Here is a 19,526-nt window from a genome sequence, read left to right on the forward strand (position 1 = left end):
CACACAGGCACCTTCATAATGTTCGCTGTCATCACACTCCTATCGTATCCAATTTAACGCACACCATATCAAAAGACCATAATGTTAAGAATGTCGCTATTAACACAAAGGATTTTTATTAAGTCTATGATTACTAAGACTTAATTCTGCTGTATCATCATTCTCACAGTCACCGTAAGTAGTAACACTATTATTATCACTCTAACTCTCACTATAATCAGCAGCTTCCTTCAATCACCACTATCATCATCGCCCTTGCTCTCACGGTCACAGTTATCACTTTCACTATCACCGTCGTCATTATCACGGTCTTACTATCACCGTCATCACTACACTATCACTGTCAGCTCTGTCAATATCACCGTGAGAAGAGGACAGAGTATAAGAGCATAGTGGAAGAAAGATTGGGAAGGTATGAGCTAGAGCAGATGGAAGGGGTGGAAGACGTATGTAAGATATTCACGGAAGAGATAAGCACAGCGTGTGAGGCGGTTTGTGGAGTGAGGAGGAGATGCAAGGGTGTGCAAGGGACAGCATGGTGGAATGATGAGGTGAAACGAGCTGTGGAACAAAAGAAGAAGGCATATGGTGAATGGTTGGCGAGTAGAGGTAGGGGAGAAGATGAGAGAGAGAAGAGAGAAGTATATGTGAGCAGGAGAAGGGAGGTTAAGAGACTGGTGAAGGAGAGTAAGAAGAAAGTGGATGAAGAGTTTGGGAGGAATCTGAGTGTGAAATGGAGGGAGAGTAAGAAATTGTTTTGGAAGGAGGTAAAGAAAGTAAGGCAGTGTGAAAGGGGAAATAGTAGGGGAGTGAAAGATAGGAATAATAGATTGTTGGTGGAGAAGAGAGAGAAATTGAGGAGATGGAAGGAGCACTTTGAGGATTTGTTGAATGTAGAGAGTGAGAGCAGTGTGAGTATAAGTGGTTGGGGAATGGCTGGGAGAAGAAGAGATGAGAGGAGGGAGGAAGAGATCAGTAGGTCGGAAGTAGTGGAAGCGATGAAGAAGATTAAGCTGGGAAAAGGCCCCAGGAATTGATGGAGTGTGTGGTGAAATGCTTAGGTATGGGGGGTGAGATTGTTGTGGAGTGGATATGGAAGTTGTGTAGATTGGCTTGGGAAGAGGGAAGGGTTCCAGAGGACTGGAAATCAGGTATAATTGTTCCTCTGTACAAAGGAAAAGGGGAGAGAGAAGTATGTGGTAACCATAGGGGTATTTGCCTTCTTAGTGTGACTGGTAAAATATATGGTAGAATACTCATTGATAGGGTTAGGCATATGACAGAGGAGCTAGTTGGAGAAGAACAAGGGGGATTTAGGAAGGGAAAAGGGTGTGTAGATCAGATATTTGTTCTAAGATGTTTAGTGGAGAAGTATCTAGAGAAGGGAAGGAAAGTGTACGCTGCCTTCATGGACTTGGAGAAAGCTTATGACAGAATAGATAGGAAAGGTATGTGGAAGGTATTAAGAATATATGGAGTGGAGGGGAAATTGTTGAGTGCTGTGAAGAGTATGTACGAGGGAGCTAGGGCTATGGTGCGAGTGGATGGTGAGCTGAGTGAGTTCTTTGATCTCAATGTGGGACTGAAACAGGGGTGTGTAATGTCTCCTTGGCTGTTTAATATATATATGGATGGGGTCGTAAAGGAGGTACAAGGTAGGGCAGTGGATGTGGGGGTGGCCTTAATGAATGAGGGTGAGATTTGGAAGCTTCCGGTGTTGCTGTTTGCTGATGATACAGTATTGTTGAGTGAAGATGAATGGGAGTTGCAAGGTTTGGTGAATGAATTTGGGACAGTGTGTAGAAGGAGGAAGCTGAAAGTTAATGTAAACAAAAGTAAAGTTATGGTGTTTGAGAGGAATGAAGTCACAGAGTGTGCAGTGAGGTTGGATGGTGAGGATATGGAGAATGTGAGTGCATTCAAGTACTTGGGTAGTGTGATGAGTAAGGATGGAACTTTGGGGGATGAAGTACGTGAAAGGGTACAGCAGGGAAGGAAGGTTGTTGGCACACTGAAAGCAGTGATGAGAAATAGGGAGGTGAGTATGGAAGTTAAGAAGTCACTGCATGATGGTATTGTGATCCCTACCCTGACGTATGGAAGCGAGGCGTGGACCTTGCAAGAGGGGAACAAGTCAAGAGTGAGAGCAGTGGAAATGAGTTACTTGAGAGGAGCATGTGGAGTGACATGGAGGGACAGGTTGACGAATGAAGAAGTGAAGGAACGTTGTGGGGTAGATGTGGATGTGGTTGAAAAGATTAGGAGAAATACACTGAGGTGGTTTGGACATGTGGAGAGGATGGAGAATGAAAGACTGACTAAGAGGGTGTATGTAGGTGAGGTGGAGGGAGGGAGAGGGAGGGGTAGACCGAGAATGAGGTGGAGGGATGGAGTTGAGAGGTATATGAGGGAGGGGGGGGGTGAGTTGGGGGGAGGGGAGTCAAATGGTGGGTGACAGAGTGACTTGGAGGCGTTTTGTCTGCGGCCACCCTTTGCGGGATTAGGGCGTCGGGCTATAGATAGATAGATAGATTCTTTCTCATCATCACCTTCATCACCACTCCTATCACCGTCATTCTTTCTCATCATCACCTTCATCACCACTCCTATCACCGTCATTCTTTCTCATCATCACCTTCATCACCACTCCTATCACCGTCATTCTTTCTCATTTATCACCGTCGTCACCACTCCTATCACCGTCATTCTTTCTCATTATCACCTTCATCACCTATACACGCAACACTTTCCCTCTCATCATTATCAGTGTGGCTGGAACTAGAGATAAATTAATAAACGAATTACGTCTTATCTTTAACCCTCATCCACATCCTCACACACAAAGATAATACACAAGTCACAAGTCTGTCCCCCTCCCATCTCTCTCTCTCTCTCTCTCTCTCTCTCTCTCTCTAACCTACCTATGCTGCTAAATTTGCCATGAAGTAAGGGTACAGGAAATAGAGCAGAATAAGAGGCACTTTAAGGACTGGATTATTTTTTGGGTCAAAGTTGCAGCCTAGCACGTGTATTCACTCAGTGGTTTTCCATATTACACCTTACTCTTAAGAACTTTCATATTTTTTCATTATTAACAAATAATAATAATAATAATAATAATAATAATTTGTGGTATGCAGAAATAAACCAGTAACGAAGAGACATCAGGACGCTGCCTAAATCCCCGAAGATCAGAGTCGAGATAAACAATATAATACTCGTTGCATATTAACTCCTCTTGTGCTCCTGAGGCCTGGGGCGTAGTTGGGTCTGAGGCTAGGGTACCGCAATCCAGACCATTTAAGCTGTAGGAGACCATCTTACGCCCCTGGCACAGTTTATACAATAGAATTAACTTTGGCCACCTCTCCAGATCGAACTGGAACACATTAACGCAAAGTCTGCTTCACCTAGAGACATTTACCCCCACGGAACTAAGAAGCCTGGTGAGCAGACTTCAGAATAACTGATACACGAGAAACACACACACACACACACACACACACACACACACACACACACACACACACACACACACACACACACACACACACACACACACACACACACACACACACACACACAAAGGGAAAAAAATGGAAAAGAAAGACGAGAGATGCAATCCTCGCACTACGAAACACACACACACACACACACACACACACACACACACACACACACACACAGTGAACGACAGACGTGAAGTGTACAAGAAAATAGTGAAAGACGTGAAAGACTGGACAGGGAAAATTACAAGGGAATGAATAATTGAGATGAGACTGACTTAAAGGCCAGATATAATGGATAAGTGTGTGATAAAGAAAGACAGGTAAAGACGCAATAATACAGGTACAGAGAGAGAGAGAGAGAGAGAGAGAGAGAGAGAGAGATGGTAAACTGCCCCAATAAGATATAGAAAAGGTAAAGAAAGGATACAGAACAGGGTGAAGAAAATGAATGAAAATAAAATAAGAGAGAAAAATAAGGAATGGAGGAGTAAGAGAGAGAGAGAGAGAGAGAGAGAGAGAGAGAGAGAGAGAGAGAGAGAAGTGAAGATGCGAACGAACGATGTAAAGAAGACATGGAGATGCGTAAGGAAGCTGAGAAGAGAGACAGTGAGAGATAGTGAGTGAGAGAAGTGAGAGAGAGAGAGCTGGAAAATGTCAAGGCCGTAGACGTACCGTGAAGCATCGCAAGTAATGAGGAGGGTCTCTCTCTCTCTCTCTCTCTCTCTCTCTCTCTCTCTCTCTCCTACTGCCTCACTTTTCCTCTACCAGTGCTTCCTTTAGCGCCGCGTCCTCTTCAGCTTGGGCGACTATCACACACCTTTCCCTTAGCGATTTACTTTGCACAGAACACCGAATGATTCTCTTGCATTGATATTACCTACTTTATATCAACGTAGCTTCCTGAAATAGCACACAATATACCAGTCAGTGAAATAAGTCGCTCAGGAAGAGGTGTTAGGAAGCCACTAACTATGGGTCAGTCTTCCCTACCAAGTTACTTTTTATTTTTCCATTGTCACTTTTATGCCTCTCGCGTCACATTCACTGTTTCCGATAGTACGAATACCCCTTCGTGCTTGTCTCTCTTTCCATTTTTTTTTTTTACAATTTCTCTCTCTCTCTCTCTCTCTCTCTCTCTCTCTCTCTCTCTCGCTTTTTACCTGCGGCGAAAGTCATTAATTCCTTCAGGATAATGTCTTCCCTTTTATTATCTAAATCTTGCCACCTCCAGACGATTTTGTTCAGAAGGCCTCGTAATAAGGGGCTTAAATAAGGTTGTATCCATCCACTGCAGATTTGGAAAGTTTCCCCTGTGTTGGACGAAATCAACTTCACGTAGCATAAATCAAACAGAGAAAGACGTCACGGTATTGAAGAGTTTGATAATAATTAAATATTCATGTAATCGATAATTGCTTCCGCACTGCTTTATCATTTCTATCAAATCCCACACGTCACTCTTTCTATACCCTTCAGCCAAACGTCCATTTTGTACCCTATTATTTCTCCTCACAGCTCTACGTCTTCTCTCTCAATCTGCAACTCAATAAAAAGATGTGGCAAAGGAGTATATTATTAAACCAGAGAGCTGAGGGGGAAAGGAAAGCTCCAGTTTATGACAATACCGAAACGCATGATGGAAATGAAGAAGTGTGACCTTTCCGACCCCGTTCCAGACTGCGTTATACTTAGTGAGATGCAGTTTACCCATTTCCTCTTCATTCACGTATTTTAGTATTAACCATCATACAAGGTTCTGGTTATATTTACGCCCTCAAAGGTATAATAATATGATGTAGATTATCCCTGTATGCTTTTCGATCGCCGCTCATAATCTGGCATAAAAAAGGGAGAGAGAGAGATTAATCCTGTTCTCGAGGCTTATTCCCTACACATTCTTTTTTGTTTGTTTCCTCCGTCGATAATTTATATAAACGATGATATTCTCGTACCAGTTAATTTTTTGCCTCCTTTTATGGTTTTTATCGCAGTCTATGTTTTACTTATTTTCCACATTCTCACCCATTCCATCTTCATTTTCCCTTCTCAATTCCTCTTCTTTCTCCCTCTTTTTAAACATCTTCCCTTTCCTCAATGTTTCCATATTTACATTACTTTTTCCCCTTTCTTTCCCTCTTTCCTTTCTACTCTCTCCTCCTTTTCTCCCCATTTCCTAACTACGTCACTCCCCACTACACCTCTTTTTCTTTTCCTTCTCCCCGCTTCTCACACTTTTCTTTTCCTTCTCCCCTTTTTCCCTCTCCTTTTCCTGCTCTCCCTCCTTCCACTCCCCATCTTTACTCTCCCTCTCACCTTCTTTCCATGCCCCCCTCATTCCTCCTCCTTCTCCCCTTTCGCACACTCCTTTCTTTACCTTCTCCCTCTCTTTCTATCTCCTCACTCCCCTTCCTTCTCCCCCTCTTCCTTCCCAATTCACACTGCCTCGGAACTTTCTCCCTAAGAGCAATATACTTCGCCTTAACTCCCCACGAACACGCCAGCCATCCTGTCTCTCCCCTGTTGTGAAAGAGATCGTAATAAGCTCCCCTCAACTTCTCCCATCCTCCCCCTCCTTCTCCCCCTCCCACCGCTGTTCCCCTTCCTGATCTTCTCTTTACTCCTGCAAGATCGCGTTCACCTTTCAGCTTTCCATTTCTCCTTCTTTTCCTCTTTCCTCAATTCCCCTCCTGTTTTTTTTTCCTGATTGCCACTTCTTCCTTTGCTCTGCGCCTCCTTATCTATTTCCTTTCGCTCCTTTACTCTCCTTCCTTTCACCATCTTTCTCCCACTTCCACCTCATTCCCTCCTCCTCTTTCTTCTCTCGCCTTCTCTTTTTTTCCTCCATTTTTCTCACTCCCCTCTCTCTCCTTCCTCCCATAATTTTCTTCCCCCCTGTCCTCTCCTTTCCTCAATCTTCCTCTAATATTTCTCTTTCCCCCCTTCCCCCCCTCTTATTTTCTTTCCAAATCTGTCTCCCTAGTTCCTCTCTTCCCTTTTTCTTTCTTCCTTCAAGTATCTCCTTTCTTCTTCCACCTCTCCTTTTCTGTTTCTCCTTCCTCTTCTTCCACTCTTCCTTTTTTCCCCCCGTGTGTCCTCCTTTTTCAGATCTTCCCTTCGTCTCTACTATCTCGTTCTGACTACACCCTCTTCTCCACCCCTCCTTTCCTCATTCCTAATTTCCTCTCTTCCCCAGCACCTCCTTGCTCCGTCTCTTCCTTTCCTCGCTGACTACAGATCTGCGGCTTTGCGGGAACACTGTATCTCGGCAAATTATCACTGGGAACTTGTTACTGTACCTAGGGTCATGTTTCCGCGCTGGCACACACACACACCGAGGAAAGGAAAGTCGCCGGGAACAGAAGGCAGGATCATTCAGCCGCTTCTTTTCCTTTCCTCTGCCTTCCCGTCGGCGCTTCTGTGGTATCAAATGCTGGGTCTCCGTTCCCACCGTGGCCTTCCTTGACGTTGGTATGTGCCCTGGTTTGGCTGTGTCGGTGGCCGTTTCTTTGTCGAAATTTTAAACGTATTATTTTTGGACTTGGATGTTGGGATAATAATTCTTCCTCCTCCTCTTCTTTCTCGTTTCTTTTTCTTTCTTTTTCTTCTTCTTTCTTCTCCCTCTCCCTTCCCTCTACTTCCTCTACTTCCCCTTCTCCCTCGCCTTTTCCCTCTGCTTCTCCTTCGTCATCTTCGCGTTTGCAGGCACATGTGAACGTGAAATCCGTGGAGTGCAGGATGATGTTGCCGTTTTACAGTCCACCTTCCTCCTTTTGGGGAATAGGGAGGGAGCTGAGGGATGTTTGTATCAGGCAAGAGGAGTCATCAAGTTTTATGTACGTGTCCATCTTAGCACCTGAGAAATGCTAGAAAGGAGTTAGTACCTGAGGACATGGAGGGTCAGTACAAGAGCCCTCTTTCAATTCTCCCTTACCTTTTATTCCTCTCCTTCCCACTACACTCCTGTCTTTGCTGTCGCCTTTGACCGTCATCCTAACTCCATTTCATTCCCTTTGCTTCTTCTATTCTCGCCTCTTTCTTTCTCCTTCCCCTTCCTCCTCTTATTCCCCCTTACCAACGCCCGCACAGTATCTATCATTCCTCTCCCTCTTTACTCACTAGTTATTTTCCTTCTTAAACCCCCAGTCTCTTTCTTTCTTTCATACCCCTGCTTTCTGTTCTATCCTCCCTTCCCTACTCACAAGTTCCTTTCCCCTCTCCCCTTTTTCTGAATATATCGACGCCTTTTGATTTTCCCTCTCGACCTGGTGCTAATCAAACAAAGAAAAGGAAAAATGGGAAAGGGGAAGAAGGGAAGGAAATGGAAAGAGGGGAAGGGAATGAAGGGAAGGAAAAGGAAGGAGGGGAAGGGGAAGAATGGGAGGAAAAGGAAGGAGGGGAAGGAAAAGGAAGGAGGGGAAAGGGAAGAAGGGAAGAAAGGGATGCAAAACGAAGAAGGGGAAGAAAGGGATGCAAAACGAAGAAGGGGAAAAAAGGAAGGAAAAAGGAGGAGGGGACAGGGAAGAAGGCAAGGAAAAAGATGAAAGGCAGCACAGAAAGGAGGAGGAGAAGAGGGAAAAGGAAAACAATCAACAAGGAAGTAATGACAAACAGATAAAAAGCTGAAAAAAAAAAGGGAGTGGAAACAAAATGAAAAAAATAAACAGGAAGTAGAAAGTGCAGAAGGAGTTAAAAAGAGAGGAATGGAAGAAGGACAAGAAGGAATAGAAATGGGAAACTGGAAGAAAGGGGGAAGGAAAAATCGTGAATGGGGATGCGTGGGGGGGAAGGGAGATGATGTAGAGAGAGGAGTGAAGGGAGAGATTTAGAGAGGAGTAGGGGAAGAGGCAGGATTTAGGGATTTACCTCATCATCTTAAGGTTCTGAAGGGATTAATAAAGACTGTAAAGAGAGAGAGATTACCTCGAAAGTACATGAGAGAGAGAGAGAGAGAGAGAGAGAGAGAGAGAGAGAGAGAGAGAGAGAGAGAAATGAGCAAGTGAGCGAGTGAGAAAGTAAGCGAGGGCAAAGGGCGGATCACTGGGAGTCTCACGTGGGAGGGGCCATGGGAAAGGTGAAAGGGGGGAGGAAAGAGGGGGAGGAGGGAAGATATGGAGGGAGGAGAAAGGTGCTGGAAAGAGAAGAAAGAGAAAGAAAGAAAGAACGAGGAAGAAGGAAGAGGGAGAAGAAGAGAGAGGGAGAGGAAGGAGAGAGAGGGAGGAAGGAGATAGGGGGAGAAGGAAAGAAAGAAAAAGTTGGGGGAATGAGAGAGGAGAAGGAAAGAGAAGATAAATGGAGGAAGGAAGAGGAGAGAAAGAGTGGGGATGAGGAAAGGGATGGGGAAGGAAGTGGTGTGGGAAGAGAGGAGAGGTGGAGGGAGGAAGATGTTGGGGGAAGGGAGGAGAGGGGAGGTGGAGGGAGGGAAAGGGGTGAAGGAGGAACACTCTACCCTTTACTTCATTTAACCTCCTTTATTTACTTATTCATTTTGGTTTTTCCTCTTCCATGTATTTCTTGTCAATCATCGTTCCTCTTCCTCCACTCCTCCTCTCTCCTTTTCTCCCTCCCTTTTTTTCCATTTCCTAGCTTCCTCATTCTTCCTCTCTCTTTCCTTCTTCTTCTCCACCTCTCCATCTTCTTCTTTACCCATCTTCTTCTCCTTAACTATTCATTCTTCCCAGACCTTTTCTTCCTTTTCATTTCTTCATCAGTTCACTTATTTTCCTTTCTCAATTCTTCGCTCATTCTTCTCACTCTTTTTACACTTGCATTTTCATCTCTCATTCTGGCATTTCTCTTCTTTACGATCTCCGTCTTCTTCTTCCCACACTCGTTCATTTTCGTGTATCAGTATTATTTCCTCATCTTATTTTCTTTGTTTTATTAATCTTATCCTTCGTTTCCTTTCCTCTTTTATTCTTTCTTTACTACATCGCTTCCCCTAATGCCCTATCCTCTGTCTGTCCGTCTGTCTGCCTGTCAACACTCTCTCCCTCACTCTCCCCCCCCCTCTCTCTCTCTCTCTCTCTCTCTGTTTCCTCCATTAACCTCCTCCCTTCATTTCCTACCACCTCAGATTTCTCACACTTTCTTTTCTTTCTTTTCTTCCTCTTTCACTTTGTATCACACCTGCCCTTCACACTCACCTTAAATTAGATGACATATTCCACTTATCATTGCTAACTCCATATATACTTTTTAATACAGAGATGGAACTTAATTTTGAAGGCATAATGAGGGCCAGATCTTACCCCTGGAGTTAAATACAGTCCCTTTAGGTGAATATAATCGTTCGGAGATGGTAAGGATATAATTATGAGTGAAAGGTTTAGTTTCTTCTCTGCCACAGTCTCACCTTTCCTACCTAGCTTTCCTAGTCCCTCCCTCCCTCAAAATCCATCTCTCTCTCTCTCCTTCCCTCCCTCAAACCCTCTCTCTCTCTCTCTCCTTCCCTTCCTCAAAATCCCTCTCTCTCCTCTCTCCTTCCCTCTCTCACCCACCGCTCTCACTCCTACTCCCACGTAAGGAGGATGGAGGAGTCAGGATCAGCTTAGGAACTTGGAGCCACGGAGGGTGAAAGGTGTGTGTGTGTGTGTGTGTGTGTGTGTGTGTGTGTGTGTGTGTGTGTGTGTGTGTGTGTGTGTGTGTGTGTGTGTGTGTGTGTGTGTGTGTGTGTGTGTGTGTGTGTGCGTGTGCGTGCGTGATTATAGCGCCGAAGAAATGCAGTGATGTATCGACTTGGTAATGGACTTTCCACCATCTCGATTATATTTCCTATGATAAATTTTTTTTTCCTCACAGGTCGCGAAAGGGCTGATTGGTTTTCTATAAATCATTCCCAGACAGAGGATGGCATGGCACGGAGTTCAAAAAGACACGGAGTTCAAAAAGGCACGGAGTTCAAAAAGGCACGGAGTTCAAAAAGGCACGGAGTTCAAAAAGACACGGAGTTCAAAAAGACACGGAGTTCAAAAAGGCACGAAGTTCAAAAAGACACGGAGTTCAAAAAGGCACGGAGTTCAAAAATTCGCGAACTTCTCCTGACATCTTGACACTCGGATTTAAGGATATTTAATCCATGACTCTGGACTTATTATGGAACAAATTAATTTTTTACGTGTCTCAAAAAACAGACTCGAAAAATCTCATCATCATTGTTACAGAGAATCGTCTACCTGTATTGAAAAAAGCATAGAGTTCCCAATCGACCTCAACCTCTTGTATACGGTTTTATTACTATTTTTTATTATTATTATTATTATTATTATTATTATTATTATTCCTGCTACCTCCCATTGCTTCAAAATAAATGAGACTGAGCCTTTTCGAACCAGGTAGGATTAAATATTACTTTAGGTGGCCTCTTCACTACTAAACGTCCTTCCCAAGAAAAAAAAAACACACAGAGTAAAAGACATCCACCCAGCACAATCAGTTTTTACATACTGGCCGTTTTAGCGATTTCCCTGGGTAGAGAGAAATCGTATGGCGGTAGACAGGGTAAAATAAGTCGGTCGTGAGCTGAAGTTTGAGAGTTAAAAGATGAGAGTTAGCATATCCTGACATTAGCCATTAGTGAATAAGTCTCTCTGTGCGTCCTATTCACTCTACACTAACCCATTTGAGGATTCCAGTTTTAAACACGAGCAACAAGTTTAAATAATTCAGTCAATCGTAATTCATTCACTCATTTCATTCATCTTTCATTCACTCCCTCAAAATTCATTCACCCCATCAAAAATTCCATCCACCCTTGAGTGAGCCATCCACCCGTTTAAACACTGGCTTGGAGTATGGAATTATATGGCCAGGTGGTGTGATGGATCTGCACACACCAGGGTGCTAGGTGTGGCGTGGTGCTGACGGGTGAAGGAGAGCTGGCGCGCACACACACACACACACACACACACACACACACACACACACACACACACACACACACACACACACACACACACACACACACACACACACACACACACACTTCACGCCCACTTGAAAATTCCCCAGTGAAGATTTAGAGGCGACCTGCGACAGACCGACATTCGTATTTCCAACCTCAAGAATTCCATATCGCACAGGACATGGAACACTGGGCTGCATGAGTATGGAATGATGGTGATTTTTTTTTCCCACTTATCTCGTCTTTTATTTCCACCCTTGTTATCCTAATTCTTTAACGAGGACCGAGAGACCTGCCGAAATAAGAAAAACTACGAACAATATTATGGGAAGAATGAAAAATGGTTTGGAATGACTAGTTTGGAACCGCGATACAGGTGGTGGCAAACTGACCGTGTTATCAGGACCTTAGTATTTCACGCACTGCTTCTTCTGCGATAAATATTACAAACTACAGCTTATCATTTACTATTTCTTTCATACCAACACTGTAAAATTATTATTATCATCGTACCTTTACGGACTTAGCCTGATAAATAAGGGACGGTGAGGAGCCACTTCAACGAACGAGAGTAAGGGTATGGCTACAAAGGTCCTATGTACAGCCTAATATCCTTGTACTAGACATGTATTACCACTGTGTAACGCTCCCCACTTTTGTAAACAGCCCTGGACATGTAGATGGTGATCGGGTGGCAGAGAGTGGACTGCTGATTGTAAGTTTGCGCAATCCGTCCCGAAGATGAAGTCAGGAACAGATTGAAGATTCGAATACCACACCGCTGTTCTGCTAGACCCACATAGTTTCTAAAGGACGGTTCGTTATTAGTGCACAAATGGCGATATGTGATGCTGTGTGGCCTAGCTCTTGGTGCTTGGGAGGACCGCTGGGCCTCAGTCTAATCTATCGTCAGTCAGACACATAAAAAGGAAAAGCAGAAGGACTTGATCCCTACAGTTTCCTTTCTCTTCAGATTCAAGGGCCGAAAAAGCTGAGAGCCTTCCTTTGCATCACCCAGCAACATGATGAAAATAATGATGATGATGATGATGATGATGATGATGATGATGATAATAATGATGATATTTCTGATACCTAAATAATGAGCCTAATAACTTCTTCCCCACCAGGTAAAAAATGGCGTTCGTTCACTCCACTGGACCGCCGGCCGTACGTTGAGGAAGCAGAGCGACTTCGGCTGCGGCACATGGCGGAGCACCCAAACTACAAGTACAGGCCACGACGCCGTAAGCAGCAGCAGCCTAAAAAACCCAGCGGCACCCAGCCCACGCCGCCCCTCAGCCAGGCGGGCCCTCAGGTGACCAAAGCTGGGGGCCAAGGCGGTATAGGGACCCCAGCCACCCCCGCCGTCAGCGTGGCCTCGTCCCTAAACACCCCAGAGACCTCCCCCAGCAGTTCCCCAGACCCTGACCCTCGCAGACTCCACCACCGGCCACATACAGGTAACGTAAGGCCCAGGATTCCCTCAAACCTCTTCCTAAGCGATTTAGTTTGTTTATTACACCTTACTGTCCTCTTCTGTGTTACATAAATCCTTCCTATAGCGCCATACTCTGCATAAATAATGCACGAAAGGATATCAACCAGGTATATCCAAAAATAAATCGCTAAGGAAGAGGTGTCAGGCAGCTTCCTTAACCGATGAGAACGCCAGCCAAGGGATCGTATACTTGTAGGCTTAGGAGGCTCTCTGACACACCTTCCTTACCATTTCAGTTCATCGTAAGACACGTTAATATGTTCTTACGTGTTATATGAGGAAAGTACGCATATATAAGAAATACAGAGACAAAAATAACAAACAAGGGATTCACAAGCTTTGGTACACAAAATGAATAACTAGGGAAGAAGTGTTTAGACAGCCACATAAGCTAATAAAATACCTCGTAGCAAATTTGAGGGGGAAAATAGAAGTGGCGTTGCTGTACAAGATTAAATTTATATATATGAAAGACCAAAAACGACGTTGCCGTGCTGTGGCTAACTTTATAACAATACCATACTTTTGTTGGGTCAGTAATATTCTGCTAACTTCCTTTCATGTTACCACGGATATACTCGATGAAATGACAGGTTTCTCACATTCCCTTCATGACGCCACGTTTGTTACTTTTCTGCTCTTGCTTTCACAGGGTCCTCGTCTCTATCCGGGAGTGGCAGCGCAGGTGGAGGCGGACCGCTACCCACGCCGCCTGAAGTGTCTCCTGGGGCTGGCCTGGAGGAGACCACGACGCCCGTGTCCCGCCTCATCTCCATGTTCGAACGAGCCTCTTCCTTCCCCAACGTGTTCCATTCCTTCAGCACCATCGTGTCCTCATACAACCCAGCATCATCCCCCGACGAGGGTGAGTCCTCAGCTTGCAAGTGTGATTTTCGTGGTTAACACAGTGACAGGGAATGCACTTTACGAACATTTCCCCAGACTTACGACACGCACCCGCTCGCTTAGAAATCTTGGTCCCTATGTTATTTTTAAGAGTGAAAAGACAGGTAAAAATCAAGGACATCGAGTGAAACTTAGTTATGAACCTCTCTACTTCAGAGTCTTGGTAAAAGTAAAGTGAATTAGCATCACTACCAATGCTATTCATCATATTTGTCACCATTATTATCCAAACCATGTTCTGCACTAATAACTGGACGATGAGTAACTAGAAATAGGAAAAGGACCGGAAAAAAAGTTCTACACATCCTTAGCTTATTACCTAAGCCCTCGAAATTCTCGGCTTCTTCATACATGCAACTATCTACACAAAATTTCGCTTCATCAGATTAAATCACTCTCGCATCAGTCACAGGTACAGGCCACTCTATTGTCTTTCAAGGTCATCTGCATATCCATAAGTGCTTTATCCATCCATTTCCGTCCATTGTCATTTCATTTGCCGTCTGACAAACTTTGTTTACCATCCACAACATCTTCCTCTTTCCTGTATCTCAGCCTTTCCTTCTCCTGCTCACAGATTCATTTGTGTCTTATCATCTCCCTACTGATACTTGTCCACAGCATCTAAACACACTCTCTGCTACTTTTTCGTCAACAGACTTCTTTATATCATTCACGTGCCTCTTGAATTCCTATTGAATGGCGGGGGCATAGCCAGGAATATTAGTACGAGGTGGTTAAACCTAATCATGTGTTGGTCTACGGAAAAATGTTTGGGGGTCAGGGGGATATTCCCCTCGGAAATTGGACTGCACCTGGATTGGCCAGGCATACTTCATGAGAGGCCAGTGCCACCCTGGTCATTCCACTGGCTACACCACTGACCTACGCGGCCTGCTTAACTCACATGCAGTCTTTAACAGTCCTATTTCCACTGCTCTCACCCTTGAATTGTCAAAATCTTGCCACACCAGCAGCTTACCTTAAGTTACTATGTACACTCAGTTTCATGCAATTCTCTTCCAACCTCTGTACTCAGACCCCTGTTTCGTATTAAAGCCTTCATACCAAAGACTGCTCTACTTCGCTTCGTTTACAAAGGCTCCAATATGCATGCATGTGTCGGCCCTGGCCACCTAATGACGGCTCTCCATGTTGCTCAGTCTCTAACAGCCTTCCTAATAAGTACCTTATCCCTGAAGTCACCCCGCACGATCTCGTCCCAAGTTTTTACCGGTCTGCCTCTAGCAACTCAACCTCTCACCTTCTGCACCTAGCTGTCATCCTCTTTTCTCTCCACATGTCTAAACCATCTCAATCTACCCCTTCTCATCACATCACTAGTACATCAAAATCACATCCTTCCTCTCAACTTTTCATTCTCAATCCTAACCCTCACAGGCCTGTCATTCTAGGATGCACTACACATTTATCTGATCATTCTCAACTCTGTACGTTTGAGCCTAAGAATATCTTCCTCATTTACTGCCCAAGTCTCACTACCGTACAGCATTATGTTCCTAACATTTGGTGCATACAAGAACCCTTTGGCACAGGGAGAACGCGCTTAATGTGAGGAGAGGCAACAACTCCCTAAATTTCTTCCAACCAGTCCTTGCATTTGCTACCGAACTAGTTCCAGCCCCACCTCCAGCACGTATCACGTCCCCAGAGTAATAGTCCTCCACACACTCAAGAGAATCTCCAGCAGAATTTAATTTTTCTAGTCTCTCTTCTGTATTTTCTCCTTTAAATACTGTACACGCGGTATCTGCATGATTTTGCAGCCTACTTCTAATATTAATACACATTTTATGCACCCACTTACTACAGACGCTGCACAAAATAGAGTTAATTCCTACACGCTTGTGGCAGACTGCGCATAGTTATACGGTACTCCTTCTGTTATGACAGTACCACCACCTGCCCTAGATATCACCTTTGCTTGATCCACGTTTGCTCTCAAACCCATGTACCCGATTCCATCTCTCCATTTCCTAAATCATTCCTCCGCTACGCTCACATTCTCTGCGACCAACACCACGTCATCGGCATAAAACACCTCTCATGGGAGTCCAGGTCTGTAGTCACGTGAGAGACCTTCAAGCATCATGATAAATAATAAGGGGTTTAAACTGACCCCTGATGCACACCAACGTTCACGGATAACTCATCACTCAAACCTCCATTCAATCTAACCTGGGCGCTTCAGCCATTTGACTTTGTACTTTCGTGCACTTGTTTCTTTTCCATCACTGCACCAACGTACAACGCTTAAAATCTTGAATCAACTCACGCACATTTCATCTGAGCCACCTTTTCACTCGACAGTCATTAATTTACTCTTATTTACATTCACCTTCAGAACTGTTCCCCTTTACTAATCCAGCTATAGTTACAGAAATTATGAAGTAACAACACTGATCTGTTTGTACAGGGGACATGATGTAAAGAGGAATGAGAGAAGTTCAAAAGCTGAGGAATACCGCGCACACAAACGGAAAAAACACTACACAGGTGGAATAACACAACACTGTTACCTGTAGGCTATTACAAATGGTACTAATAACTTCTACTCTTTTCCAGGTCTGCCTTTCACCTTAGTCTGTCATGAATTGTTGCATTTTTTTCTTACTTTGGCAAATAGAGCAAAGCGTAGCCAACTCTGGGAACGCATTTTCTTTTCGTTAGTGACTATTTATCATTCTTGACATTACACAGTCATGGCCAACCCGGAAGGTGGACGGGAAGAGGCGTCGAATGTGAAATATATTAACCTACACCTCGAATCTAATCTATGTATCCTATCTATCTGTCTATCTATCTATCTAACTATCTGTCTGTCTATAAACATTCATCAGTCTATCTATAATGTGTGTGTGTGTGTGTGTGTGTGTGTGTGTGTGTGTGTGTGTGTGTGTGTGTGTGTGTGTGTGTGTAAAAAATTTAGCTTCGTACAACCACACTGTACCCGCCCAGTGCAGTTACTCCTTCCAGCAATGAGGCGGCAAATTTGAAAGCCATTTCTTCGCTCATATAATTACTTACAGTCGTTGGCAGAGTTACAAGGAATAGAGAAAAAGTCTGTGGATAGTGTCACCTCTCTCACTGACCACTTCCTAACAAAATGCCATCTCTGTAGGCGGCAGTGAGGGTGATGACGCCCCGGACGGCACCTTCCAGCAACAACCCGCCCCTCCGCCCTCAGGGGATGGCGAGGCAGCGACGAATTCCCACCCTACTTCCGCCACGAATCCTCGCGAGAAGGCGCCCTGTTGCCCAGCGGAGGAACACCCAGAGACCGACGGTGGCAGGGCGCCGGGAAGGGAGTACACCACCACTCCTGTCCCACCCACCATCAACCTCCAGCATCACGTCGTCAAAGGTCAGTGGCAATGACCTTCAGGAACTTGGGTTTTTGTCTGTCAGGTGGCAATGGGAACCCTAACTTGGTAATTTTCCTATAATAATAATAAAGCATCTCTACACCGGGGGGGTGAGTTGGGGGGAGGGTAGTCAAATGGTGGGTGACAGAGTGACTTGGAGGCGTTTTGTCTGCGGCCACCCTTTGCGGGATTAGGGCGTCGGGCTATAGATAGATAGATAGATAGATAGATCTCTACACCATGCTTGATCATTGTAATAATTAACTGACATGTAATTTTCCTGCTTACAGTGGAGACAACAGTACCCCAGCCGTGTGCATACTCCTCGGACTCTCCCGTGGGTGGCTATCCTTTGCCCATGGTCAGCTACGGGTACTCCCCAGGGCCACACTCCGCTTATTCATCCATGGCCACCCCGTCCCCAGTGCAATACCCAGGCCACGGGGAGCCGCACCAGGGCCATTACCCAGCTGTGGCACCGGTGGGACCTGACGTGGACCTGGATGTGGACCGCACTGAATTTGATCGGTACCTGAGTGGGCCTGAGTGTGGCGGTGGCAGACAGCAGCAGACAGGGGCAGTGGTGGCGCCATGGACCACGATACCCCACCAAACCCAGTGCTACCCGAGACCAGACTACCGTTTCGACCAGTACCGGGACCTACCGGATGCGCCATACCGGGATGACCAGTACCGCCATGACCCACTCGCCCACTATCGCCAGGACGGCCAGATGTACTCGCGAGAGGAATACCGGAGTGAGAGAGTGGAGTACAGCGAGGATGGGTACCACAACGAGTACCCGCGATACCACTACCGGGCGGAGCGGCAGGAATATCACGGTGAGCAAGTATACCGGGGCGAGGGTGGTGTGGAATACTCAGGCGAGGAGTACCGGGGGTCAGTGGGGGGTACCCTGCTGAGTGCACTGGCGGACATCAGACACATGTACTCAGAGACCCAGACACCACCACTATGAGTCTCTGGCAACGCTGTCGTTCCTTATATCAAGTACATAATGAGTGTCAGCACCTGATGTGTCACTACCCAAGCTAAGGCTCAGTACGTACGTTGCTAGGCTCTCTCCAAACACACGAACTGAAACTGAAACTGTTGTGGAGTGTGTTCAAGGCCCGCCTTGAAAATGAAGGACATGATTCAGAGAAAAACCTTGATCAAACGTGGTTAGGAATGATCCGGAGGGTAAATGAATCACCGACATGTTGTATACATGAAGATGCAGTACAGTCCATGACCCACCTAAGCATCAAGACGATATTTTCAGAACAATCATCAGTACTACTCAGTATATTACAATTCAGAACAAAAAAATACCCCTATAGTCACTGTTTCATTAGGAGTTAGAGGTACCTGAATGTTAAACCTTTGAAGGGAAAAAGTGGATTGTTTTCCCTACCTTGTACTGGAATGTACTGTGTATCAGGCCTTCCCTTCCCTCAGTACTGCCACGATAGCCTCACTACTGTCCTCTCCATCATTCAAAGACCTGCCAACTGCCTCTGCTAATGTACTTGGTGGGTACAATTACATGAATCTGTGTACTGGAACCTCCTGTATCAAAGTACGACACGGGTTTAAGATCACGGTACTGTCAGACCCAAATAACGTGGATTCCGCAGCCTACACCCTATTATGGATAAGCAGGTATAATTTCCATACATATTCAGGTGAAATCACACTTGGTGAAATTCCCGTATCATAAGCCTGGTCAACGTGCTGCAGCTGCCTCCCAAATCGCCAAACCCAGCCTCTAAAATTATCCCTAAACCAGTTGTCCCTTGATCCTTGACACCTGTGGATTATTTTGCCACCTTATACTGCAAAATACAAAAAGGGTGTATGTACTACATGCATATTTGTCCTATAAATATCTGCTCTTTCATTAACGACCTATACATGAAAGTGGTAACTCTCTCTCTCTCTCTCTCTGTGTTTCATTCTTGAAGCTTACTGCACAATATCCGTGGTATCTTACAGGCGTTGTAGGTATGCCATTAAAAAAAAAAAAAAAAAAAAAAAAGAGAGAGAGAGAGAGAGAGAGAGAGAGAGAGAAGACGGGGGAGGGGGGACGGAAGAGCGAACCGAAAAAAAAAAAAATGTGTAAAATTGAAAACCATAAGCCAATATAAATCCGGTCTAGCACGAACCACGAAAAAAAAAAAAAAATCATAATGCCATCAATTTTGGTTCACTGATAAAAACTGGTCTCGCCTGTTCATTCACTCTTCTCTCTGTACCCGAGTTTGTCCTTGACCGTGACGTTTCCATTCACGGCGGCCTATGACAATGCTCCATTCACAAGT

At 45.0% G+C, this 19,526-nt stretch overlaps 1 protein-coding gene across 1 annotated transcript in view; it reads left to right on the forward strand.

Moving 5' to 3' along the window:
- The window catches only part of LOC145415071 (uncharacterized), a 304,891-nt gene extending 286,710 nt beyond the window's left edge, over positions 1-18,181 (forward strand). Inside the window, exons 3-6 of the mRNA XM_080284485.1 lie at positions 12,540-12,872; positions 13,563-13,775; positions 16,959-17,201; positions 17,493-18,181. Coding sequence (XP_080140611.1) covers positions 12,540-12,872; positions 13,563-13,775; positions 16,959-17,201; positions 17,493-18,181 — 1,478 coding nt within the window. The remainder of the gene's footprint in view (positions 1-12,539; positions 12,873-13,562; positions 13,776-16,958; positions 17,202-17,492) is intronic.
- The last annotated feature ends 1,345 nt before the right edge of the window (positions 18,182-19,526 follow it).

Source organism: Coenobita brevimanus, chromosome 101 (genome assembly GCF_032717465.1).
Source record: "Coenobita brevimanus isolate Jiangsu-jjx chromosome 101, ASM3271746v2, whole genome shotgun sequence".
Taxonomy (NCBI): Eukaryota; Metazoa; Arthropoda; class Malacostraca; order Decapoda; family Coenobitidae; genus Coenobita; species Coenobita brevimanus.